This window comes from Trachypithecus francoisi, unplaced genomic scaffold (assembly GCF_009764315.1).
Source record: "Trachypithecus francoisi isolate TF-2019V2 unplaced genomic scaffold, Tfra_2.0 Lachesis_group12, whole genome shotgun sequence".
Taxonomy (NCBI): domain Eukaryota; kingdom Metazoa; phylum Chordata; class Mammalia; order Primates; family Cercopithecidae; genus Trachypithecus; species Trachypithecus francoisi.
The window spans coordinates 31,407,229-31,435,003 of NW_022681457.1; the positions used below are offsets into that span (position 1 = coordinate 31,407,229).

The following is a 27,775-nucleotide window of genomic DNA, read 5'->3' on the forward strand; positions in this document are numbered from 1 at the left end:
ATGAAGGACAGATTAGCAAAAACGTAGTTTGAATGTGGAAAATAGTAAATAATTTTTGCTTACTCAGATTTTTGGTTTTACTTAAAATCTTTTATTATTTAAAAATGTGTAGTGTCAGCAATTCTTAATTATGTGAGTCAATGAGAAACTGACAATCTTCTACAAGTTTACAATGAGTAAGATGGCTTACACATGCCATCATTTATTTCTAACCTTTACCCAAATATCAAATCTCATTAAAATCTGATTCGACAACAAATTTGCTGATTTTTCCTGCCAACTTTTGAGAAATTATACCAAAAAATCTCAAGATTTTAGGTAAAATATATCAATTGATTTGTTCATTCACTCAGCAAACATTTCTTGGTTACCAATTATGTGCAAGCATTGTTCTAAGTGCCAGAGATATATTATTGAGGAAGATCAACAAGTTTCTATTCTCACAAAATCTACCTTGCTGCAAAAGGAGCATGTAAATCAACAAACAATTTAAAATAAAAGTGTTAGGTGATGGAAAACGCCATTATGAAAATAAAGCAGGGGACTGGGCGCGGTGGCTCACGCCTGCAATCCTGGCACTTTGGGAGGCCAAGGATGGCAGATCACCTGAGGTCAGGAGTTCAAGACCAGCCTGGCCAACATGATGAAACCCCATCTCTATTAAAAATAGAAAAAATTAGCCAGGCATGATGGCGGTGCCTGTAATGCGAGCTACTCAGGAGGCTGAGGCAGGAGAATCACTTGAACGGGAGGTGGAGGTTGCAGTGAGCTGAAATCACACCACTGCATTCCAGCCTGGGCAACAAGAGAGAAACTCCATCTCTAAATAAATAAATAATAAAATAAAATAAAGGAGGGGAATTGTTGACAGGGTATTTGAGGTGGAAAGTGCAGTAAATGCCTAAAAAATGATCTTTTGTGTTGAGTTCTGAATGACAGGGAGGGGTCAACCAGGCAAGATCATGCAAGATCAGAGAAAGAATATTCTAGGCAAAAGGGACACTCTAAAGTAAGGAGTGTGGCATATTTACAGGACAGGAAAAAGGAGGGTGTGTAAAGAATGAGGGGAAGAGTGCTACAAGGCGCCACAAGAGAGGTAGGTGGGAGAGGTTGCAGGAGAAAGAGTGGGGCTAAATCATACAAGTTCAGATAAGCTAGCAATGGTCTTAAGATTTTATTCTAAGTGACATGAAGGGACACTGAAGAATTCTAAGAGAAACAGTGACATGAAATTACTTATATTTTAAAAATACCACTCTGGTTGCAGTGAAAATACATTGTAGCAAGTCAAGAGCAGAGAAAAAGAGATTAGACGCTATTGCAGTTGTACAGGTGAGAGGTTGGTGGCTTCAAGGAGACTGATGATAGTGAAGAAAAGGAGAAGAATTTCACACTATGTTTTGTAGGCAAAGTTAACAAAATTTGATAACGAAATGAATTTGGGAGGTAGATTAGGACCAGAAAGGAAATTTAGAAAGAGTTGCTATTGATAGAGGAGGAAAACAAGGAAAGAAGAGTTTTTGAGGATATAGAAAGAAAACTTATGTTGTCATGAAAGCCAGGAAAAGAACAGAAAGTGTTTTAAAAGAGGGAATATAAACTGAGAGATTGGCTAAGAGGATAGAGGAGGGACCATTGTATTTGCTAGTATGGAAGTCGTTGGTGACCTTAATAAGAGTAGTACAGTGAAAACCTGATAGAAGTAGATTAAAAAGACAATGGTGAATATAAACATCTCTATTTAAAATGTTTTGTTGTTAGGGAAAGCAGAACAATGGGACCAGCTAGAGAAGTGTATGAAGTCAAAATGCATTTTGTTTTGTTTTAAGATCAGTGACATGAAGGCACATTTGTTCATGACTAGAATTAAATAAGAAGAAAGGGGGAGAAACTAGCTGCATAAAATTGATGGAATAATTATAGGAGCAAAGTCCTGAAGGCAAAAGTATAGGAGATCCTCAGAATGTGTGAAGGGGAGGAATAGACATACTTCATTCATTGTAATGAAAGAGAAAGAAGAAAATGTGAGTGCAGATGATGATGATTGGCAGGACTTGAGGGACATAATGACACTGAAGTTTGGTTCAAACTGTAGAGGTTCCAATGTGTGAAAGAAATGCTGTGAGCTGAAAGGATGAGAAGTGACAATCTTACAATGTGCCAAGAAGGTGAGAGAGTGGGGTACATGAAATTTGGGATTAAAGAGGAATATTACTTATAAAATGAATTGAGGGCCTTAAATGTATAACTTAACTGTATTTTGTAAAGTTTCCTCTTAAAGTGGTGGTTAGTTAAGAAACAGATATCAAAGGCAAGTTCTCCTAAAGTCTTATATATTGTCTTATATGCCTGGACCAGAAAAAACTGACAAGACAGATGAACAGCTAAGAAGGCAGGAAATGCAACAAAAGTTTATTGATCATCTGCTCTGTGCTAAGCACTTCATATGCAATAGCTTTTCTGTCCTCAGAACAACCCTGCCCAATAGGTTTTGTTGTCTTCACTAAATTTAAGGATCTTAAAGCACAGTGAGGTTAAAGAATGTACTAAAGGTTATACAGCTAGAAAATAGAGCTAGGTATGGTGGCTTACACTTGTTATCCCTGCTGCTAGGGAGGCTGAGGCAAGAGGATCGCTTAAGCCCAAGAGTTCAAGACTGTAGTAAGCTATGACCACACCTCTACAGCCTGAGAGACAGAGTGACACCTGATCCCTTAAAAAAAATGGCCTGGCCCAGGATGGTGATCCTGAGGATGGATTTGAAGGACAGAGTTTGGAGAGGTTTTTAGAAGGCAAACTTTACTGGATTGGCCATCTTGATATTGGGGGAAGGAGCATCTTAATATTGGAGGAGGGAGTCACAGGTGACTCCTAGATTTCTGCTACAGGATATCTGGGTAAGCAAAAAGATGGAAGGCATAGAATCCAGGGACCAGAGCCCAGTTCAGAAGAGCAGTAAAGGAATATCTTACAAAACCAGCTGTACATTACCTTGAGAGAGCAATCTTCCCATGCTGCAGCCAGCTATACAGGGCACAGGAGTGAATTGTTCTAGAATAAAATGTAGACCTAGCAATTTATCTGATGTGCTTTATGTTTAGAAATATAATTGCTTGGCATTTGACAGAGCTTTTGGAGCATTTGGAGAAAATTAAGGATAAATGTATAGAAAAAAACAAGCTAAAAAATGAAGCAATTTCTGGAACAAAAAAAATTTTTATGAGTAGCATATACATAGGATGAACAAATCTATAAATCTAATGTACAGCATGAAGACTATAGGTAATAAAATTGTACTGTATATGAAATTCATGCTTAATGAGTAGATTTTAGCTACTCTTGCCACAGAAACAAGGAAAAGTGAGGTGATTTATATGTTAATTTTCTTCACTACAGTAGCCTTTTTGCTATCTATGTGTATTCTATAACATCATGTTACATATTTTAAGTATACATATTACATTTATGTTTTAAAAAACTTTTATGAGTAAACACAGGGTACAAATCCACGTATTAATGTCAGTATTTACCACTGATTTAACCAAAGATTTGGATATAAGTATGCTGGGAAGATTGGCAAAAAGACTGATGGTGGCTTTGGTGGTGAGAGATGATATGATTTTTCAAATGCCATAATATGAAATAAATACACAATCTCTACAATTGATAGAAAAAGACAAAGAAATACATGCACATCTTTAGAAATGTAGAAGAAAATACAAGAAGTAATAGCTAAAAGAGTTGAAAGCAACTATCCCTACAAGAGAGACTGTGGGATGTGAAGAAGGGGAAAAAGAACTGAGATATTTTTATTTTAAAAAATTTTAAGAGGAAAAGAGAATTGAGCTAGAAGAGAAAAACACAGGGAGTAGTCGTTCGGTAGAGCTGACCAAATCTGACAATATAATAGCACTTCCTTCTGAAAATGATTTATCAATGTGTCTTATAAAAGCCACACTAATAAAAGTATATGTCCAGAACTCCAGTATATTATAAAACATGATTTGTGCAAATTAAATGAGGTAAAAAGTAAAAATGTAATTTCAGGTGTGTCAATTTCTGCTATCTATTGTTTTCACTACTTCTTTTAATAGTTGTTACTTGGTTATTGCATGTTTTAATATTATTCATTTCCAGCTTAATTCTTAGTATGTGACTTGACACTTTGTTATACTCTAGAAAATTAATCCCCTATCAACTCCAAAAGGCAGATTTCATTCTAGAAGTGAGTCCAAACTGCCACATTAATAGAATGCCCTCTCTGATTTAGAACCACTTTGAGATCCAGTTCTTGACCAGGCACTCTTAGAAAGCCAGGTCACTCTTAACTTGTTACAGAAATGTAGGATTACTTCACAGAGATTATGAAGCTGACCTTGCATAGAACTGACTTCTAGTCAAATGTAAAATTCATATATGGACATTTGCTTTCAAAAATTAGGAGAGCTATATAAGACCAGGAGTCAGGATCTACTATAGCAAATATGTACTGCATCTTTCTATAATGACAATTAATTAAATTATTTCTAAGAGAAAACCATAAACATGTTACAGAATCAAATGCAAAATTCATCTGAATTGTGAAGAGAAATCATATTTACTGTATTCTGTTGTTAGAGATACTGTGGCAGAAAAGTTTAAGAGACCTTGGACTAGACTTCAGAGATAATGAACAGTTCCCCAGATGTGAGAAATGATGGGAAAGAAAAGAAGCAAAGGATATGAATAATGAAAGCTCACCCTTATTGCCTCCTAGCTAGTATTATTTAATTTCAAAGGTCAGCTCCAAAATCCCAATAGAGCCTCTCATTACGGAGACAAAGGGCAGCCCAAAGTGAAATGTCTGGGGTAGGGAAAACCACTAAAGTCTTAGAGTTGGGCAGACTTAACTTTGAATCCCAGCTTGAGGAAGGTTCTTAGCCTCAGTTTCTCTCCTATGTAAACTGGAGAAAATAGCATCTACCTTGAAAGACTGTCTTACTCATATCTTATTTTTATCATCTACTGACCTTGTGGTAATTCTTCTTCACTGTTATATATTATATAACATAATATATGTGAAATGTGAGTATGGTGTCTGCAAAACATAATCTTTCAACAAATGGCAGTAATTGCTATGAGCTGCAATACCGTAAAGAATACAAACAAGCTGGCCTCTCCCCATAAAATGAGAAATGATAGTTGCACTTTCCAGAAAGGAAGTTATCTTCTAATCCAAATTAACAGTGATGTGAAATGAAACAAATCTTTTGCAGATACTTTTTCTTCCAAAATGTATGTGGAAATAAATTTTTAATAAAATCCTAGAGATATGTATCCCTTCTATGCATAGAGGCAATTTGTTTTTTCCATAACGAACCTGAAACAGCACTAAGTGAGTTAAGTCTCAACCAGTCAGAGATTAAAGGAAACATCCACGTTCTACCTCTTTCTTTAGAACCATGTTACTGCTTCTCTGTTTCCTGGTAATAATGCAACCTCACTGCCTTGCTATTGATTTTTCATTTTGGGGTGTGTGGGGGTGTGTGTGGGTGTGTGTGAGCGGGGTGTGTGTGTGCCTGCATGTGATATTTACTGCTTCTTGCTTTCCTGGTAACAATGCAACCTCACTACCTTGCTATTGATTTTTCATTTTGGTGTGGGTCTGTGTGGGTGTGTGGGTTTGATATTTATTGCTCAGACAGTTAAGTTTTCTGTTTTCTTTAAATTTTAAGTGGGTGAATTAAAGGTTTGTTTCCTATTTTTCGAGATCCTTTACGGTGAATTTCCCATGGCCCTCGATGGAGTCTGTCCTGTGTGTGAGTGACCTTAAATAGGATTGAATTTTGCTTTCTACCAAGAGCCCTAAATAATTAAGAGCTAACTGATAAAAGGTTGAGTATATGTTTATTCATTAACATTAATGACATTTGGTTCTGTCATCACCAATGGAACACTGCCACCAGCCTACAGAGGAACCCTAACACTTGAGAGGAATGGGGCAGAGCCAGGGCCCACAGAGGCAGGGTATGCGGGTTGCCCACAGCAGGAGGAGCTCTTTTTAGAAGAATGAAGTCAGGGATATCAGAGTGGAGTGTTCTCAGAAGGGAGGGATGACATCGTTAAACGGAATAGGGAGGCCAAGAAAGGCAAGAACTGTATAATCCATTAAACAAGGCAATAAAGTGTCATTTGTATCTTTTACAATGCCAGCTTCAGGGGAGCAGAGGCGAAAGCTCCTTGATCTTGCTGTTCTCTCTGGGTTATCACCTTCATCTGTTCTCATAGTTGTGAGTGAAGACTCACAAATCTACAATGCCAGCTCATCCCAGTCTCTCAGTCTTCAAACTGGTACATGCTTGCTGGACTTACTTGAATATTCACACTCAACAAGTATAATTCCCCACCTTGAAACCTGTCTTCTGTCCCATATTCCTTGTTTCAGTTGGTGACTGTCCATTCAGTTTGGTTACCAAGACAGTCATCATTTACTCTTTCTATTTGTTCAGCTTCCACATCAAATCAACAGCTAAGATTTTGTTACCTAAATATCTCTTAAATCTATCTCACCTCTCCACCCTATGACTGGAGCCTTTGTCAGACCTACATCTCACAGCTGACTAATGGAATCATCTCCTTAGTGTTATCTTAAACCAGCCTTTTCCCCCATTCTATTTCTCACACAGCCAATAGTGACCCATTCCAAATATAAATATGACCAGACTGTAACCTAAGTTAAGGAAGTTACCTGTCTCTTCTCTAACTTCAGGGGAAAAAACCACACAGCTTAGCATGGAATGCTGACCTGAGGCCTCTATAGTCTGGCTACAGCCTATTTCTGCAATATCTTCCTTCTTCTGCTCTCTTAGGAAGTGTTCCTGAAACACAAAGCTTTTTCTTGCCTGTAGGTTCATGCTGTTTCCTCGGCCTGGCACGCTACTTTGATTCATCTCAACTGTCACTTCCTCCCACAGCCTTCATTATTCACTCCCTGGCACATTTGTTCCACTCTCCTCTGTGCCTCCATATTACCATGTTCCATAGTTGTGCTTGCCAAACCTATGGCAATTATTCATTCTATATATATATATATATTTACTGAATGCTTACTCTGTTCCAGGGAAACAAGGGTGAAGAAGAAAGACACTAATGTGTGTTCGCCTCCCCTACCAGAATACTGAACTATGTCTATTTAATCTTTGTTTCCATGGGAACTGTTGCATGTTTTGTCCAAAGCTAGCTTCTCACTAAGTATTTATTGCATAAGTACTTATAATTTTGTAACAGTGGGTTATAGAAATATATATGCAAAAGTACATGAAAACACAATAGAGAAACAACCAATCCTGCTTTGTTTGGAAGTCAGGGAGGTCCATCTGGCAGAAGTGCATTGCTGAAGACAAGACTAGAGCACAATCTAGTTGGGTTTTCAGATTAGAAATGGAACCTTAGGGAACATGGAACTAACTCAATAATGTGGCTAAGTATGAATGGAGTCAGAATTCAAATCCTGGTCTATCTGATTCCAAAGTTTATAATCTACTTATTATCACTACCAGTGGAGAAAAAACTCCAGTTATACCATGAGCCATCTTCTCTCTGGCTCACTGACATCAGTAGTGCTAGTCAGCAAAGTTAGCCTTTTGTCACTCACAACTGATCAGGGCATAGAAGGGCAAAACAATATATACATATATACACATATATAAACCAGCTAACACTAGTGTGGAACTCTAGATTGATACCATTCAGCCTAATTGTTCACATACCACATTGATTACCCTCTATAGACAAAGCCAGTATTTTTTACATGTCAACTAACAAAACTTTTACCAACCAATAATTACTAAAAAAGCAACAAAAGGAACCCCTCTTCAAAGGCACACCTATGAACAAGCATACTCATACACACATATCCTTTGTCTTTAGCTTAATAGAGATATCAGGAATTTACCCCAAATACACAGAAACGATGAAACTGGGTTGAAATTAAGAACACTTAAAGCTATGCTTTTAAGTTCAGCTTTCACATTTTTCTATTTCATTCTGGGTATTATTAGCTTGCTACCATCACATAAAGTAATCAAGGATATGCAACTTAACACTTTCATTTAAATATTTTAATGCAAATTTTTATTGAATAGAGTAGGCATGGCAATGTGCTATGTCTTGCACATTCAAAGCAACAGCCGTTATTCCAATAAAACAGATATATTCCCTTCCTTCTAAGATAATAACAAATGTTAAAATAACCTTGGTCTTCCAAAGGGAAAAATGATTCAACATCTTTGTACAAATTGTTGTTTAAAAGATCTGTATTTTAAGAACAACAGGGCCGGGCACGGTGGCTCAAGCCTGTAATCCCAGCACTTTGGGAGGCCGAGACGGGCGGATCACGAGGTCAGGAGATCAAGACCATCCTGGCTAACACGGTGAAACCCCGTCTCTACTAAAAAAAAACACAAAAAAAACTAGCCGGGCGATGTGGCGGGCGCCTGTAGTCCCAGTTACTCGGGAGGCTGAGGCAGGAGAATGGCGTAAATCCGGGAGGCGGAGCTTGCAGTGAGCCGAGATCGCGCCACTGCACTCCAGCCTGGGCGACGGAGCGAGACTCCGTCTCAAAAAAAAAAAAAAAAAGAACAACAGCAGTGATATTTATTGTTTTCTAGGATAAAATGCCTGGGTATCTACTGTAGTCACCATCTTTCTGCAGGAAATAAAAAGAGCTCTTCTCTGCAGTACATTCAACATTGCTAAAATGTACTAGAAAGGACTATAATTGTTCCCTTTTCCTATAGCTCCAATCTTACTTGATACTGCCAGTGCTTGTCCAGCGCTATACCTGCCCCACCAATCCTACACCATCACTACTACTAGAGACCCTAAAGTCTTGTTTGACTACAAAATCTCTTCTTTGCCCATGCACTGCTGGCACCAGCTCTTAATGATTTCTCCTCTTAGCTGTGTCACTCTGCTCACTTCTACTAACAGTGCTTTAGTGAAGACTCATTATTTTTCATCTGGATGTTTTCTAATCTCCCACTTGCCTGTCTGTTCGTAGGTGCCAGTTGTTTCTCAAAAACAAAAATCTGAGTAAGTCACTTCCGTAATATTCACTGTGTATGAATATTTAAGGAGTGGATGTTAGTGTGGGAGAGTAGCATAGAAGAGTTTTTAAAAGCACACAATTCCACATATTTAAATTCTCTACATCAAGAAAAAAGTCTAGGGATATTTCTTTGGGAATAAAATGTTCTTTGCAAAGCCCTCTCTCTGTTATAGTAGTTATTACCTTTTATTTTATTTACAACCATTAGTTAGCTGTATGCATGAGGAAGGGGATTCTTTGTTATTAATCTTTGAATCCTGGCACTGTTCCTGTCACTGAGTAGATGTTCAAGAGGTGCTCACTGAACACAAGCAGTCTAGGGGGAAGGGAAAGGATAGAAGGGAGGAAGAAAGGGAAAAGGAGAGATAAAGGGAAGGAGAAAAGAAGGAGGGAAAGGAAGGGTAAATGATGTCACAATTGGAAGTTTACAATTTCACCAAGTATATATATATAACCATTTTTGCTCACTTATTACTTAGAGTTGGCTCTTTTCTAACAAAAAAAAATTATTAACACCTGTTTTAAATGAAAGAATTTTAAAACATTGTATTATAATATGCACAATATAATTATTTCTTTGAAACAACTTTCAAATGAACTGAACATCTTTAAAGGGATTCAAAGGAAGAACTTCTAAGAAACCAGCCATTGAGTGAGGCCAACTCATTAGACAATCATTTCTTTTCCCTGGTGAAGTCTACATGTGCCTACATATAGCATCAATAAACCTCTCACTGAATATTTATGATTTAATATAAAGCTTTTCAGGAAAAGGATTTATCTTTTGAAAATTTGCATACAACTAAAACTTTTGTATTTGTGGTGAAAACTATACAGCTTATTTTATTTTTTCTAAGAAACTAAACTATGTTTGAGATATAGTCATCTACATTTATGCCATTTTTATAATGTTCTCAATTTTGCATGCATGAGTATAAAGATATTAATAAAATGCTAATCCAAGTTATGATTTTTTCATTTATATGGCACTTTGCTAACCCCAAAGTGCTATAACATATACTCATGTTTACGCTATGCTCCTCTCTGTCAGTAGATAGTTGTCGAGTCTGAGTCTTTCGTAATTCTCCTGGGTCCTGCGGCCTTTGTGAGGGCTCACTGGTTCCTTGTTTTATCCACTCTTCCCTCCCAGGAAGCCTGGGAGAGACTGTTGTCAATTCTCACCATTATCTTTCCAAAGCTCAGATCTGATCATTCAGAGGCGATAGTGTGCTAGTATAGAAATGGCTTTGTGGCCTGGCACGGTGGCTCACGCCTGTAATCCCAGCACTTTGGGAGGTGAAGGCAGGTGGATCACTTGAGGTCAGGAGTTCGAGACCAGCCTGGCCAACATGGCGATATCCTGTCTGTACCAAAAATGTAAAAAAATTAGCCAGGTGTGGTGATGCACAACTGTAATCCCAGCTACTTGGCAGGCTGAGGCAGGAGAATCGCTTGAACCTGGGAGGTGGAAGTTGCAGTGAGCTGAGATCATGCCACTGCACTCCAGCTTGGGAGACAGAGCGAGACTCTGTCTCAAAAAAAAAAAAAAAGAAAGAAAAAAAGAAAAGAAAGAAAGAAATGGCTTTGTACCTACACAGAACTGATTTTGAATCTTAGCTCTGGCACTTGCTAGCAATGTGACCTTGTAAAAGTTACCTCCTGAGTTTTCTCATCTACAAAATAAGGATAACAATACCTTCTTTACAACATTATTGTAAGTAGAGACAATATACATCAAAGTGTAGTTTAGTCACTTGCACCTATGTAATAGACATACAAAAAAATGGTGACTATCTTGCTATTATGCCACTCTCCTACATAGAATATGCATGAAAGAATAACCATTTACTGAGAAGGTACAATGTGCCAAGCATTGTGTTCCACACTTTCCATACTACAGGAACCGGAGAAACTACACTTCAATCTTGTTATCACAAAACTCAGACATCCATGTTTCAATAGGTATAAACGTACAGAACGTTAAAAAGTATGCAGGTGGAGCATGCAAACAGGTCTTAATCTGTGACCTGGAACTTGAACAAGAGAGTAGAAGGGAGATGGGATAGGGTAGAGTGGAAAAGAGCTCCAGTTGGAGACTGGCATTTGTAAAGTCAAGGCAGAGTACAGCAGGTGCAGAAACACAGCTGCTGAGTGTGGCTGGAGATGTGGTAACGCAGGACAGCAGAGGAGAGCTATGGATGGAGAAGGGACAGGGAAAAAGAGAAATGGCAAGATGAGAAATTGGAGAGGCGAAGAGCCTTGGAAGCCACATTAAGGAATTTGGACTGTCCTGAAGAGAGCAGACAACTACTGAAAAATTATGAGGAGGAGATGGACCTAATCACATTTGCTTTTTTAGAAGCAACATTCCACCACTTCCTTCCTTCTCAGTGGCCATTAACCTAGCCCACAGATCCACGCCTGGGCTTCAGGTGGTTTGCAAGTTCCCTGAAATTGGTTGCAAATGTGTGTATTTGTGTGAGTGGACGCGTGCACATGCTCATATGCGTGTTCTCAGAAACATTTTTCTGGAGATAGCAACTAAAAGGTTAACTCAAAATTGTGAACAATGACCGTCCAAACACTTCCTACAGGATAAAGCTCAGACCCTTACAGCCTTTTACATTCTGACTAAAACCCTCATTTTTCTTTCCTCTCCACACAGCTTAGAATACAGTCACTTGCTTTTTGCTATTGTTGCCATTCTGAATATGCTTCTGAGCCTTTCTTTCATGTACAGCCTCTTGGGCTTCTCTGCACTTTCCAATCTTCCCTACCTCCCCATCGCCACCTTCCACTCAGAAAACTCCCCCCTCTCTAAACATGGTTGAAATGTTTCTTCCTTCTCCAGGCATTCTCTCACATTTCTTTCCCATTTTTTAAGAAAAGCGCAAATCGAAGCCATAGAATTCTGGTGACCCAGGTAGAGTGAGAGAGGGATAGACAAATAGACCAGTAGGCTAGAAATAGAAAGTCCAGAAACTAACCGGCACTTAAGTGGAAATCAGATATTCAAAAACGTTGTCTTGCAAACCAGTGGAGAAATAATGAAGTTTTTTAAAAATGATACTGGAGGACAGTCGCAGTGGCTCACAACTGTAATCCCAGCACTTTGGGAGGCCGAGGCAGGCAGATCACCTGAGGTCAAGAGTTCAAGAACAGCAACATGGCGAAACTCTGTCTCTACTAAAAATACAAAAAATTAGCCAGGTGCGGTGGCGAGCACCAGTAATCCCAGCTACCTGGGAGGCTGAGGCTGGAGAATTGCTAGAACCCGGGAGGAGGAGGTTGCAGTGAGTCAAGATCATGTCACTACACTCCAGTCTGGGCGACAGAGCTAGACTCCCACCTCAAAAAAGAAAAAAAAAAAAAAAGATACTGGAATAACTGGTCATCTACAAGGGGGAAAAGAATAAATCCTTATTTCACATCATTCTCAAAAATAAATTTCAGATGGTTCAAATCAAAACATTAAAACATTTAGAAGAAAAATAAATAATTTTATTATCCAACTTTTGTGTATGTGCACTAGCAGATGTACATTAGAATATTTGTAGCAGCATTTCTCATGTTAGAAAAAATGAAAGAACCCAAAAGCCATGAATAATAGAATGTATACGAAAGTTGTGTTATATGAAACATAAAGCAGTGAAAGTGAATGAATACATTTTCTACATCAACATTGAATACTATTAATAACATAATATCAAATGAAAAAGGAAAGTTGCAGGTGGAAACATCCAATATTACTCCATCCATATGAAGATAAACACACAAATCCAAACAATATATAATTTTAGGATTATCAAACCCGTTGTAAAAATTTAGGCTTATTAAACCTGTTGTAAAACCTGTTGTAAAAAAAATAGACAGAAGCGAGGGAATTGGTAAAATAAAATTCAAGAAATTGGTTGCCTCTCCGTAGTGTTGGGTAGAAGACAAAGGGATATGATAGAGAGGAGCATAGGTGAACTTTCTTCAACTGGATTGAGAAATATGGGTCGTAGTGTTATTATAATTTTAAAGAACACATATTACATATGTTCTTGGGTATGTGTATTTCACAGTAAGACATTTTAAAAGACACAAACAATAATAAAAGAAATACAATGACCCACAAAAGACATGGTTCCTCTCCTTGAGATGCTCACAGTTTGCTGCTTGCTTCAGTTCCTGTGTCCTCCTTGTTCCATAGATTGTTGTGAAGGGCTCCTTTCTCAACTACTGTCTCCCTTCTACATCCTTTGGGTTTATTCTGTTGCCTTTTGTTGTAAATTTTCCTAAGTTGCATGCTTAACTCACTCATTTTCAGCCTTTTGTCTTCTCTAATGTAAGCATTTAAGGCTACACATTTACCACCTATTATTCTAGCTATATCGTGGCATTTCTGTTATGTAACATTTTATTATTTGTTTTGTAATCTCCATTATCATTTTTTTTTGGTGCATGAATTATTAAATTTTATCTTGTAAATATAGAACACAATATAAATGTTTTTAAAGTTATTTTTAGTTACAAACTTTTAATTTAATTTATTATTGACCAAGGATATGGTCTTTTTGTTATGAATTCTTTGGTGTTGGTTGAGACTTCTGTTATGTCTAGCACACGATTAATTGTAAATTTTTATATGCATTTTTAAAAAATATTGTATAGTAGTTGAGCTCAGTGTTCTATGTGTGTCCTGTAGAACAAGCTCATTAATTGTAGCCATTAGTTCTTCTATAGCTTTTTGTATTTTTTGTCTGTTTTTGAGTCAATTATTGAAAAATGTGTTAAACTACCCTACTGTGATAACAGTTTTACAGTATCTCCTTGAAGATCCGTCACATTTGCCTTTAAATATATTAATGCTACTACACTAGATAAATTTGTAATTGTTATACATTACTGGTGAACTGATTATCACTTTGTGGTCACTCTCTCTCTAGTAATGTATTTTGCCTTTAAATCGGTATTGCTGTGTAAACTTTCTTTCAGTTAATTTTGACAGTTTTACAACTTTACATCAACTTTTGGGTGCACCACTGTTAAACATCATAGAAATTGCTTGTTTTTAATTTTAATTCACTCTGACAGTCTGTTTCTTAATTGCAGAAATTAATCCATATTTACTGAAGGCAATTACGGATGCATTTGTATTAATGTATTTCACTCTATTCTTTATTTTTATCTGTGTTGCTACTTCTGAGTCTTTTTTCATTATATTTATTAAAGTCTTTTCTGCTTCTTTATCTCATTCCATTTATTTTGTCTCTATCAACTAGAAATCATACACTTTAATTCTATTTTTTAATTTGTTATTCTAGAAATGTAAACATATCACTTTAACTTAACACGAGTATTTAACTTTGATCTAAAGTTAATCAGTATCTTTGCCTTCCTCCCAATGAAAAAATCTGAAAATGTTTGTAATCCAAATATTTTTCTCTTGCTACACATGCTTTTGTTGTTCAGAACTTTAGTTCTACATTTATTTTTTAATCCAACAATTATCCATTTTGTTACTGTTTTATGTAGTCAATGTTTAGATGTAACCACGTATTTTTTGTTCTTGTTTTTAATTAATATTCTTTCTTGCTGCTCTGACCTCTCTTCTTGGTCATATTTTTTTTCCTTACTAAAACATATTCTTTCACAGCGGCTTCAGTAGTCTCTCCATAGTAAAGTCTATTTTTGTCTGAAAAACTTATTTTTCCTTTATTAAAAATGATAACTGTAAATATAAGATTATTTACTCTCAATACTTCAGAGATGACATCTAATGAATTGCTGCTTTACTTGTTGTTGAGAAGACAGCCCTAATTTTTGAGCTTTTGAAAATAATCTTTCCTTGACAAACTTTAAGATCTATTACCTTTGATACTCTGCAACTTCATGTAAGTCCAGATATAGATTCCTTTTTTATTTATCTTGCTTAGAATTTATTGGGCTTGCTCAATCTGAATATGAGTGCCTTCCAACAATTCTGAAATTCCTCCACTAACTCACTCATTTTATTTTCTATGGTTTCCCAAAATTCCAAAAAGACCTTCTTACCCTGTCCTCCACGTCATTTAGGCAGTCTTTTAAATCCTACTTTTCTTTCTTTAAACATATTAAATGCATTTATTTTACATTTTGTGTTTCATAATTCTGTTATATCCACCATTTGCAGGCTTGATTCTTTGTTTTTCTGTAACATCTCACTCGAGTCAATTTTACTATATATTTAGTGATTTTGTTAAATTATGTTATGTGTTTTGCAATGTTATCTGTGAGACAAAGGCCTGAATTTAAAGTTGAATTCCCTAGGGGAGACTTGTGTATGCTTCTACCTGGCACTTGGGGCAATACTAACACAGGACCACTTGTGACTCTCAAGTGGGTTTAAAGAAGCCCCACAGATACTGTGAATTCCAGTCTCTAACACAAGAGAGGTCAGGCTTGTGGTTGGCAATTCCTAGAAGACTTTTTTTCTCTCTTTCTTTCTTTTTATTATTTTTTCCTCTTTCTTCCTTTTCTTCCCTCTCTCCCTTCATTCCTTTGCTATTCCTATCTGTCCTTGATTCTTTTCCTTCCTTTCCTTTTTTTCTTCTTTTTCGGCCCTCTTATTTTTTCTTCTTTTCCTTCCTGCCTGTATTAGTCTATTTTCATGCTGCTGATAAAGACATACACAAGACTGGATAATTTACAAAAGAAAATATTTACTGGACTTATGGTTCCACATGACTGAGGAGTCCTCACAATCATGGTGGAAGGTAAAAGGCACATCTCACATGCTGGCAGACAAGAGAAGAGCTTGTGCAGGGAAACTCCCCTTTTTAAAACCATCAGATCTTTTGAGATTTATTCAATCACAAAAACAACACAGGAAAGACTATGATTTAATTACCTCCCACTGGGTCCCTCTAATAACACATGGGAATTATGGGAGCTACAAGATGAGATTTGGGTGGGGACACAGCCAAACCATATCATTCTGCCCCTGTACTCTCCCATATCTTATGTACTCACATTTCAAAACTAATCATGCTTCCCCAACAGTCCCTCAAAGTCTTAACTCATTTTGGCATTAACTCGAAAGTCCACAGTACAAAGTCTCATCTGAGACAAGACAAGTCCCTTCCACCTATGGGCCTGTAAAATCAAAAGCAAGTTAGTTACTTCCTAGATACAATGGGAGTACAGGCATTGGGTAAAGACAGCCATTCCAAATAGAAGAAATTGGCCAAAACAAAGGGGCCACAAGCCCCATGCAAGTCCAAAATCTTAAAGCTCCAAAATGATCTCCTTTGACTCCATGTCTCACATCCAGGTCACACTGATTCGAGAGGTGGGCTCCCACAGCCTTGGGCAGCTCTGTACTTGTGGCCTCGTGGGGTACAGCTCCCCTCCCGGCTGCTTTCATGGGCTGTCATTGAGTGTCTGCAGCTTTTCCAGGCACAATGTGCAAGCTGTCAGTGGATCTGCCATTCTGGGTTCTAGGGGAAGGTGGCCCTCTTCTTACAGCTCCACTAGGGGGTACCCAAGGAGGAACTCTGTGTGGGAGCTCCAACCTCACATTTCCCTTCTGCACTGCCCTCACAGAGATTCTCCATGAGGGCCCCGCCCCTGCAGCAAACTTCTGCCTGGGTACCCAGGCACTTCTATACTTCTTCTGAAATCTACTCAGAGGTTCACAAACCCCAATTTTGGACTTCTGTGTACTTGCAGGCTCAACGCCAAGTGGAAGCTGCCAAGGCTTGGGGCTTGCACCCTCTGAAGCCATGGCCCAACCTCTATGTTGGCCCCTTTCTGCACACAGTACAGGGCCCTGGGTCTGTGATGGGAGAGGCTGCCACAAAGGTCTCCAACATGCCCTGAAGACGTTTTACCCATTGCCTTGGTGATTAACTTTCAGCTCCTCATTATTTATGCAAATTTCTGCAGACAGCTTGAAAGACTTGCCCCCATGATTCAATTACCTCCCACCAGGTCCCTCCCACAACATGTGGGAATTATAGGAGCTACAGGATGAGATTTGGGTGAGGACACAGCCAAACTATGTCACTTCCTTTCTTCATTCTTTTTCTTTTCTTTATTCCTTCTTCCCCCCCCATCCCTCCTGCCTTCCTTCCTTCCTTTTTTCCTCCTTCCTGCCTCCCTTCCTTCTTTTCTTCCTTTTTCACGCTTCACTGAAAGCCGAGGCTGAGAAATACGTGTATCCCCTGCTAAATCCCTTTGCAGACCCAGTTTTTTCCTAGTTCACTCACTGGGGGTGGTCTCTAAGCCAATCTCTCACTCTGTTCAGACTCCAAGCAGTCTTCTATCCTTCCACTTGCAATATCTTTAACTCAGGCTTAACCCATCAGGGACCAACAGACACCACCAGAGCAAAAGCTAAATCCAGACTCATGTAAGTCTATGTGTTATTTTTCCTGTTATTCTGGAATTCAAATAATTGCCTCAAATTACAGTCAGAGCTCATTTTATACAATAAAGCAGTGGGTGAGTGTGAGGGTGTTTCATTTTGCTGTACCAAAAGATTACTCTTTAAATATTTAGTTTACCATACTTCTGAAACAGAAGTTGATATCTTTTCATACCTTTATCTTTAGTATTGAAGACAAATCATAGATTTAATAGATATTCAATAAATATATTTTAGATGCATGTAGATGTTGTAGGCTCATACCACTCACTCCAAGATTCAAGTCTCCTTATGTTATCACGCAAATATCTGAAACTAGTTTGAGCTACATATTCTTTGAGTTGGGATTATCTTTAGATGTTTCAACAAAAGTGTGACATTATTGCCTCTTTAGCCTCCATCTGGCTAACTTCTGATGGCTCTCTCATGGTCCACTTTTTCACACCTTTTCTAAAGATACTTTCATAAATCAACTCCGTCACCATCAACAATAAAATCTGGTACAGATATCCTACCTGTGCATTTTCATTACAACTGATATTTGCCCCCAACATACATTTCAATTAAATTAATTTAAACTTAAATAAACTTCTGAATATTAAAGTATATTAGTGCCCAAATATGAAAATATATTAATGTCTGAATATTAAAATATGAAGAATCAGGGCTCAAGTATAGTTGTTTCCCCTGCACTTAGCATAGTGTCTACCTTGTGGCAAGTATCAATAAATGGTTTTTCATGAATGAACGAATGAGTGAATGAATGAAATATCTTGGAATATACATTTTTAGCTCCAAATGTATTTTTATTTTCAACCTTTGAGGGTTTTTTCTTTTTGTTAACTCTCAGAGAAGACATCTAGCTGCTGTGTTTCAGTTCTAAATGTTTACTTTGGTGTCACTAATTTATAGCGTATACTCTTCTCAAACCAATTTCTTCAGAGTTAAATTGCTTCCTTTAGCCCAAGGAAAAAAGAACACTTTAGTACACAAATATTTTAAGACTTGAAACAATTTTATTGTTTTTGAAATGTAAAATACCATTAGCAAGTGAAGACAGGATAACCATGCCTTCAATTCAATTCAAGTCTTTGAGAATCATTGAGAATCACTGAGAAGTTTACCATGACTACTAACAGTTTTACTCTAATTATAATAGCTATCAATTATATTTGCCATATTCTACTGTACTGAAGAATTACAGGTATTTTGTAATCATTCCTCATTTTAATTCAAAGCTTTTGAATCTTGAAAGAGCTGTTAAAATGCCTTTTTAATTTATTTGCCAACTTGTATTCTTCATAGTTATATTAAGAAGTTCACTGTTTTATATTTGAAACTTGGATTCCACTGAGACTGTTTACATATCTGAAGTTCCCAATCCAGTGAACTACCACTCTTATCTGGAATTTAGCATTCTCTTTATTTCCCTTTTAATTATCTATGCAGAATTTCAAAAATATTTCCTCAGTATATACTATATACAGGACACTGTACCAGCCACTTTGATGTATAGAAGGAAGAAACGAGTTGATACCAAGATAGATCAGGCATGACTCCTGCCTCCATCATCTAGAAAAGTAAAAAATAGATTATTATATAGGTGTGCCTCTATATCTGGTACATAAATATTAATAATAGTTTATAGTTATCAAGCTTTACTCTGTGACAAACACAGTCTTACATTTTCACAAGTACCTTATTTCATCAAATTCAAGGCCATTGATTATAAGACACATCAATATTATGGTACCATTAAGGAAGAAAAACTACTCCTTAAAAATCATAACTTACTCCTGACTGCAGGGTGCATTCCAAATATCAAAGCTGTTAATATGGGAAAATATGTGTGACTTAGAACTGATGAATCTATTAACTCATAATTCTCTCAACAACTCTTCAAGTTAGGTAATGTATTGTTCTCATTTTAGAGGCAAGGATACTGATGAGTTCAAAGATATTATGTAACTTGCCCAAGATTGCACAGCTAGTAAATAGATGGGTGGAGACTGAACACACGTCAGTCTGATTCCACATACCATATTCTCGGCTTCTACACCAAGGAGATCTTGGATTCTTTTTGTTACAGGCTGTTCAGAAGTTTCTGTGTCTTTTCTTTCTGATGTGACTTCATTTAAAGTTGAAAGAGAATACTGGGACTATTAATAGTGGGAATATTAATTCTTGAGCTCACTTCAGAATTTAGTTGGGATGATGAGACAAATTTATAAAACAAACAAATTGTGTTTTGAAAATCATTATCCTGAACGTGGCTTGAAATGGTTGTATGATAGTGATCGGACTAGAGAGTTGTTAGTAAATCTTACCAAAATCAGTCATAAGACAATTGATTTTTTTTAAATCTACAAATCTACAACTGACCACAATGCATGCAGATATAGATGTAATAGTTGTAACAGAATTATAGAGACTGGAATAAGTATAACTTAACTTTTACCAGGAGTGTAGGCATCTGTTTTCCTATTTATTTAGAAGGAAAATTAATAGTGGAAACTATCCATCAAAGTATGCATCCAAGTTCTCTTTTTGGGATTTCATAAAAAGAAATAGCAACATTTATGTCTGAGATATTGACAATTAATTCTACACTACATGAAGTGTTACAAATAATCTTTGTAAGGCACCAAACATGACCCAAAGTAAGAAACTGCATTATTTCATATTAAATAACAACCAGCCCAATTTATTTTGTAAAGGCTAATGAGTTAAGACGTAACAACCATGTGCTACATTGTTTTTGCCTATAAATAACAAATTACATGTAAGAACAAATGGTAGTTAAATGTACTGTAGGCCAATTTCATAGTCATGGATACCAGACTTCATCTGTGGAAATTTAGCAAAACAGAATTAGAAATGTCAAACAGAAAAGATCTCATTAAGATAATTCTTCCAGAAATGAATCAAAAATTCTGGCCAGATGTTCATATCTGGCAGGAGTCAAGATGAATTGGACAGAGCTAAACCATCTAATTTATTGTTTCTCAAAATATGATACTGCAAACACCTATGTCAAAGCTTCCAGATCACTGGTGTGCTTGTTAAAAATGCAGACTGTTGACCCCCTTCCAGGACCTATTTGGGTAAAGCTCAAGAATTCACATTTTAAAGAAGCATCTGCCTCAACCAGTGAATATAAGCATGCTGGATTTCACAGCTATTACTTTAACACTTAGCTCTTTCCCACCTAATCCTTTGGACTGATGGCAGAAATGAAGCAATTACAAGTGATTTTTTTTCACCAAATATCAGAGGTTAAATGTCTCATGCACCAAATATTTATGAAACAGTTGGGGGAGGGAGCACAAAAGAAATGTGAGCTCAGGTATTCCAGTGTATTGCAGTTTTTGCATATTAAATAAACAACTGTTTAATGTGATTCAATTAAAATAATACCTCATGAAATCTAATGTGGTCACAGAAAAACAGAACTGAGATAATCCTGGTAGCTGTCAGAATAGAAAAGAAAGGACAACTCCAGAAGTTACTTAAAAGCAAAAGCAGTCAGTGGGGATTCAGTGGCAAATTGAATGTGAGTGGTAAAAGTAGGGGCAAGAGTCTGGGTAGCAGAAAATAGAAGTGCTAATATGGGAATAGAATGTGAAGCCATTCAGAAACAATTGAGAAGATGAGTATGGAGGAAAGTGAGGCTTTTATAACTGGTTCTTTTACTACTACATATATAAACATCGTGACTTTAATTTTGTTACTGAGTTTATGAATGAATTTAATCAAATTGAGATCTAATTAATGATTATTTTCTATTACAGCAATTGTTCAACTGTCAAGCTCTACGAAAACTAAGTATTCCTGATAATGACCTTTCAAATCTGCCAACCACTATTGCTAGTTTAGTTAATCTTAAAGAACTCGACATCAGTAAAAATGGTAAGACTTTTCTCTCATCATAAAATACCTGGAATTTTTTACTGAAAATGTGTTTTAATATCTTCTCTTAGCAAACAATCTAAAATATTTTTTTCTTTGATTTTGTTGCAACTGTAGTTTAATGCTCTTGTAAAGTTAAATCCTAAATTTTAAGTCCAAGACAGACGTCCTCTCTCTCCTCCTCTTACTAATGTGCTTGACTCATTCAAGCCTTGTTTCCCTCTGCATTCAGATATGTGATCTAATCTTTTCTATAAAAATTTACTGCCCTCACAAAGTTGACTTCTGTCATTCTCAGAGTAAAATTTTTTCTCAACATGTGTCAAATATCACCTGCAAAACAAAGCCTACCCTTTCACCCTATTTGAAAATATACTCTTAATTTCCCTTACTGGGTTTCGGTTTTTTCCCCTAGCACTAACCATCCTCACAATATTGTATAATTTACTTATTTCCTATGGTTATGGTATATTTTCTCCTAACTGAGAATGTAAACTCCATTTCATAACAGGAAGAATTTTTCTTTGTTTTGGTCACTAATGTGTCCGAACATCTAGAGCAATGCCTAATAAATAATAGGAATTTAGTAGTTTTTGTTATATTCCTGGACAAACTTGTATATCTGGTGCTTTTGTTGATGATAATGCTGATGTTGATATTCAGGTTGATTATATTTTCTCTTGAGTATTTATGGGAGTGACTTAAAGCTTCAGAAAGTCTCTTGCACCTTGTTCATTCATTAAATCTTCATTACCTTCCAAATGAACTCAGCTCTCCCTTTTGTTAGCAAGGATCAATCAAAAAGGGTTATGTCTAGTACAATGGGGATACAAAATATGACCCCTTCATCATTAAGGAAGTCCGTTAAACTTCCTGTGTGTGCACCATATCTGCACAAGTAGTACTTTGGTAATTTATTTGGTTATATTTAGTGCCAAGGAGACAGGAATGCAGGCATGAACAAAACAGATCCTGCCCTCATAAAGTTTACATTCAAGTGGGTTGCCCATTAAACAAGTAATTGTAGATGGTTAAATAAGCACTTTTGTGTGAAGGTACATTCAACATGAAGGGCATGCCTCGAGAAGGATGCAATGCTATCTTTGTAGTTAGGGAAGGTTTTCCTAAGAAGTGATAACCAGATAGGACCAAAAGAAGCTAGGTAAGATTGACTTGACATCCTAGGAAATAAGGATCTGTTTTGTGAAAGGCCACCAGACAAATACCTTGGTCACATGTAAACATAACTTTCCTAAGAAATTTGGTGCCTTTAGAGCTCCATGACAATATCTCAGTAGCCTTGTCTCTGTTCGTTTGACCAGAACTCTCCTCCACAAATATCTGCAATGCTCATTTGCTTATCACCTTCAGGCCTTTTCTTAAATGTACTGTCAACAAAGCCCTCCCAGACCACCCTATTTAAAAATAAGATAACTGCTGTTATTATTCAATGGAATCACATTCTACTCTTTCTTTCTTTTTCTCATATGAAAAACTGACCCAGTGTGTATTTAAATTATTTATCTATTGTCTGGAATCTCCTTACTAGAATTAAAATTCAGTGATGGCCTAAATTTTTTGTTGTTGTTTTGTTTACTGCTGTATCTCCATTGCCTGAAACAGTGTATGTCACATTTTAGGAGCCCAATAAATATTTATTCAATGAATTCATGAATGAATGATTGTTCTGAAACATGGAAAACTTGTTGAAATTTACCAGTGTGAAGTGCTAGTGATTTTCTTCAATTCAAGTCTTTGAGAGTAATTGAGAAGTTAATAGAATCACTGTGGATAAGACTGACACTCTCAAATAATCAGTGAAAATTATAAAATACTATACAATGAAGTACCTAATTATAAAGCACATGTTACAATTATAAATTCTTAGACAATGGAGGATTAATTAAGACTGCTGTATTATTAGGGAAGAGTTCAAGTAAAAGATGTGGCCTGAAAATTTTCATGAAACACTGTAGCATCTGAATAAAGAGAGTATTTCAGCTGAAGGAGACAATCAGAACATAAATAGAGGACACAGACCTCTTTCTACACCAACTCGACTTGCCACTTAGAAGGTTTTCAGGAAGAGTTCAAGTGGTTGCCTGAAGATTTCCATGAAACACAGTAGCATCTGAATAAAGAGAGTATTTCATCCGAAAGAGACAATTAGAACATAAACAGGGGACACAGACCTCTTTCTACACCAACTTGACTTGCCACTTAGAGGGTTTTCAGGAAGACAATTCTAAAAGTAACATATGCAGATGTGTAAAGAGAAGAACAACTAAGTTTTGACCCATGGAAAGATGACCTTAGGGCTACCATACTTTGAGAACAGATTTACCTACTTGTATAGATTTGTATTTCTGTACAATAAAACAATCACTACTACCTCTTTATTTATATACATTCACACTTCAAATTTTATTTTTGTTATAATTTCTGAGAACTAGTATATGGACAATTATCATATTCCTTGATTTTCAGGCAGGATTAGCTGGATAGTCCAAGTAAAGAAAAATCTACCTTATTTTTGAAGAAGATTTGAAAATAGTTTATCACCCAATATAAACATGAAACTCCTAAGTGATTTGACGTTTTTGTGAGCATGTAATAGTTTCTGGTGGCCCTCTTACATCAAGAAATGTTTGCTCTTAGAAAGTGAACCACAGGTTATATTTTTTCAACTCAGAAGTATCTATAAGCATCCTTAGAAGTTTTTACAACTATTAGGGGCTTTTAGTTATGCTTATGATTCTGTATATTCTAGAAATATTTATGCAAAAAGTCATGCAAAAGATGGTGAACCACTCTGCAATACTAGTACAGTACTATAGGCTTGAAGAGTGTAGTGATAGCAACCATTGCTAGAACTTACACAAACAGTAAAAGATTTCATCACATCAGCCATTTCAGAAAGCCATACCTAAGAAAGCTGTCGGTGCCTGGCTCGGTGGCTCATGCCTGTAATCCCAGCACTTTGGGAGGCCCAGGCAGGGGGATCACAAGTCCAGAAGTTTGAGACCAGCCTGGCTAACTTGGTGAAATCCCGTCTTGACTAAAAATATAAAAATTAGCTGGATGTAGTGGCACACGCCTGTAATCCCAGCTACTCAGGAGGCTGAGGCAGGAGAATTGCTTGAACCTGGGAAGCGGAGGTTGCAGTGAGCTGAGATCACGCCACTGCACTCCAGCCTGGACGACAGAGCAAGACACTGTCTCGGAAAAAAAAAAGAAAGAAAGAAAGAAAGCTGTCACTGATTCTGTGACAGAAAACTAGACAGTTACTTAAGGAACATAATACTTTCTTTGGGAATCTGTCAAGTGAAGAAAGAGTAGATAGCAAAAAATAAGTGTAGTGTCAGAACCACAGTTAACAATTTGGAATAGCCCTGCTGAGAAAGAGGCAAGACCTGAGAGAATACAAGCAGTATGGATTTTTAGGGACAGGACATACTAGACTATTTTGAGACAGAGATTCATTCAAATATTAGTCAATCTAGGTTAAAATTACCTAAAATGTGCTTAAATTAGATGAGTGAGCCCTTAATGAAATTAATTCACTCTAAGGTTGAGGTTCAATCTGATCTTGATTGTTGATGTGGCCTCCTGCTTTTACTTTTCATGTCCAGTTCTTCTGCCTGTAATCCTGATCCACCATTTTTCCTCTCCATAATTCAAAAATACTATTTTATATTAAAACCTTTAGATAAGTGAACTATTGTGTACAGAAATATACCTGCACAATTTGAGTAAACAGATGTTTTCTCCCTCTCTAACCACAACTCCAACTGGTCACTGGTCATCATTCTTCCGTTTCATGCTCAGGTAGTACCAGATCGTAATTTCCAAATGCATCAAGCTGGTTGCTTGTGACACAAGGAATCATATTATCTTCTCTACCCAAAATACCCCTTCCTCCCTACTGTCGTACCCCATCAACCAGACAGAGTCCTCTTCACCTTTCAAAAGACATTTCAGCCTGGTGCGGTGGCTCCTGGTACGGTGGCTCACACCTGTAATCCCAGCACTTTGGGAGGCCGAGGCGGGCAGATCACCTGAGGTCAGGAGTTCAAGACCAGCCTGACCAACATGGAGAAGCACTGTCTCTACTAAAAATACAAAAAGAAGAAAAATTAGCCGGGCGTGGTGGTGCACACCTATAATCCCAGCTACTCAGGAAACTGAACTCAGGAGGCGGAGGTTGCAGTGAGCCAAGATCGTGTCATTGCACTCCACCCCGGGCAACAAGAGTGAAACTCCCTCTCAAAAAAAAAAAAAAAGAAACAGACATTTCAGATGTCATTTAGTCTAGGAAACTTCCCTGACACTGTATAACAAGGAGAATGAATTCTTTCTCCCTCCGTGATACTTTTTTACATTGCATGTGTATTTGTTTTGAACTTATTTCACTTTTTAATTTAATTTCTATATATTTGACTAGATAGTGAGACCCTTGAGATTAGGGGCTATTTTATTTATTTCTCTGTTTGGAACTACTAGTGTGATACCCAGTATGCATGGTAGGCATTCATCATTGTTTGGCAGGTAAATAAAAATTATATAGAGACATTCTTTTAAAAATATGTAATGTGTATTTAATGACATTAGGGACCCAACATAGGATAAGGTCCCCATCCAAATGTTTTAAGTGAGTGTTGGAAAAGGTGGAAATGATGCTGCGATAAGTAATGAGTAGCCACTAAAGTCAGCTCTAACCTACCATATAATAATAAATTCAATGTTTTTGTTCCTTAGAATAATGACTACCTCATGTAAAGCTTTGGCCTTTCCCCTGAGCTTCAGACTAGAATAACCGACTTAATGTTGGGCATCACTACAGTTTATTCCACAAACACTCCCAATATAAAGTATTGAAAACCAAATTCATCATTCTCTCCAACCTGCTTTTCCTCCATTGTCCAGTTCTCTGTTAATGTTACTGTGATCTACTCAGGTTTTCAAGGCAAAAATTCATTCTCTTCTTCAACTTCCATATCCATTCAGTCTTCAACTCCTGCCAAATTTACCTCCTAAATGTATGGCAGGTCTTTTTCCTTCTTACTGTTCCCATTGTTATATTCATAAACTAGTCCCATATCTCTGTCCTAGATTACTTGATAGCCTCCTAATTGGTCTCATCTCCATTATTGCCACCACAATTACCAAACCCATTCTCTACAAAATAGCTTCAGCACTCTTTCATAATTTCTAATATGACTGCATTACTCTCCAACATAAGATACATCATTTGAACTGGGGTAGAATGTAGAGTTCCTAACACAAATTAAAAGTACCTGTAATTGACCTCTATTAACTCCTACATTCCATCTGCCAATCCCACCATGCATGATTTGCACTTTCTTTTTTTTGTTGATGTTGAGATGGAGTCTCGCTCTGTCACCCAGGCTGGAGTGTAATGGCATGATCTTGGCTGACTTGGCAGCCTCTGCCTCCCAGGTTCAAGCAATTCTCTTGCCTCAGCCTCCTGAGTAGCTGGGATTACAGGCGCCTGCCAACACGCCCGGCTAATTTTTGTGTTTTTAGTAGAGTTGGGGTTTCACCATGTTGGTCAGGCTGGTCTCGAACCCTGACCTTGTGATCTGCCCACCTCAGCCTCCCAAAGTGCTGGGATTACAGGCGTGAGCCACTGCGCCTGGCTGATTTGCATTTTTTAACTTTATGGCCTAGATACTGAAGAGATTCCTCAAATAGTGAATCTTTGTGACTCTATTTACATTATTTCCTCTTCCTTCTGACTAAATCATTTTTTATACCTCTTTTTACCTGGTTCAATCATACTTACTATTCAAAACTCAATTCAGTTGTTATTGTTTCCACATGGCCTCTGACCTGACTAAATTAAGTCAAGGGTCTCCCCTCTGTACTAATACACCCTGTGTATTGCCTAACACTTAATATTGTATTAAAAATGCTTGATAGTTACATTAAAATATTTGTGCACCTTTAATTTTTAAACTATTTTAATGTTTTAAGCATGAAGAAAATAACATGAGACACCAATGTGCCCATCATGGAAATTAAAGTGTTAATATTTATTATAGATTTCATACTTTAGGGGTTTTATTAGTAAATAAAAGGTTAAAGAAACTTGTAAATGCTCATCTCAATCCCTTCCCACTTCCTCCCTCTCAGACTTAATGTCTTTAAAATTTCAGTGAAGTGCTACCACACTGTATATATTATTCTTCAAGTTTTTCTTTCTATATTTTCTAAGATTTGTCCTTGCTTATTACTTATACCAGAAAATTACCAATGTCCCCAATGTGCCATATCTTTGCCACACATAAGGTTATTAAATATATTAATTGTTGGCCAATCAGATGGCTATATAAGAGTAGCTTGATACTTTATATTTCCCTAAT

General features: G+C 37.0%; 1 protein-coding gene across 1 annotated transcript in view; it reads left to right on the forward strand.

Annotated features, from left to right (window-relative positions):
• The window catches only part of LRRC7 (leucine rich repeat containing 7), a 586,898-nt gene that overhangs the window by 209,373 nt on the left and 349,750 nt on the right, over positions 1-27,775 (forward strand). The window contains exon 4 of the mRNA XM_033228849.1: positions 21,272-21,389. Coding sequence (XP_033084740.1) covers positions 21,272-21,389 — 118 coding nt within the window. The remainder of the gene's footprint in view (positions 1-21,271; positions 21,390-27,775) is intronic.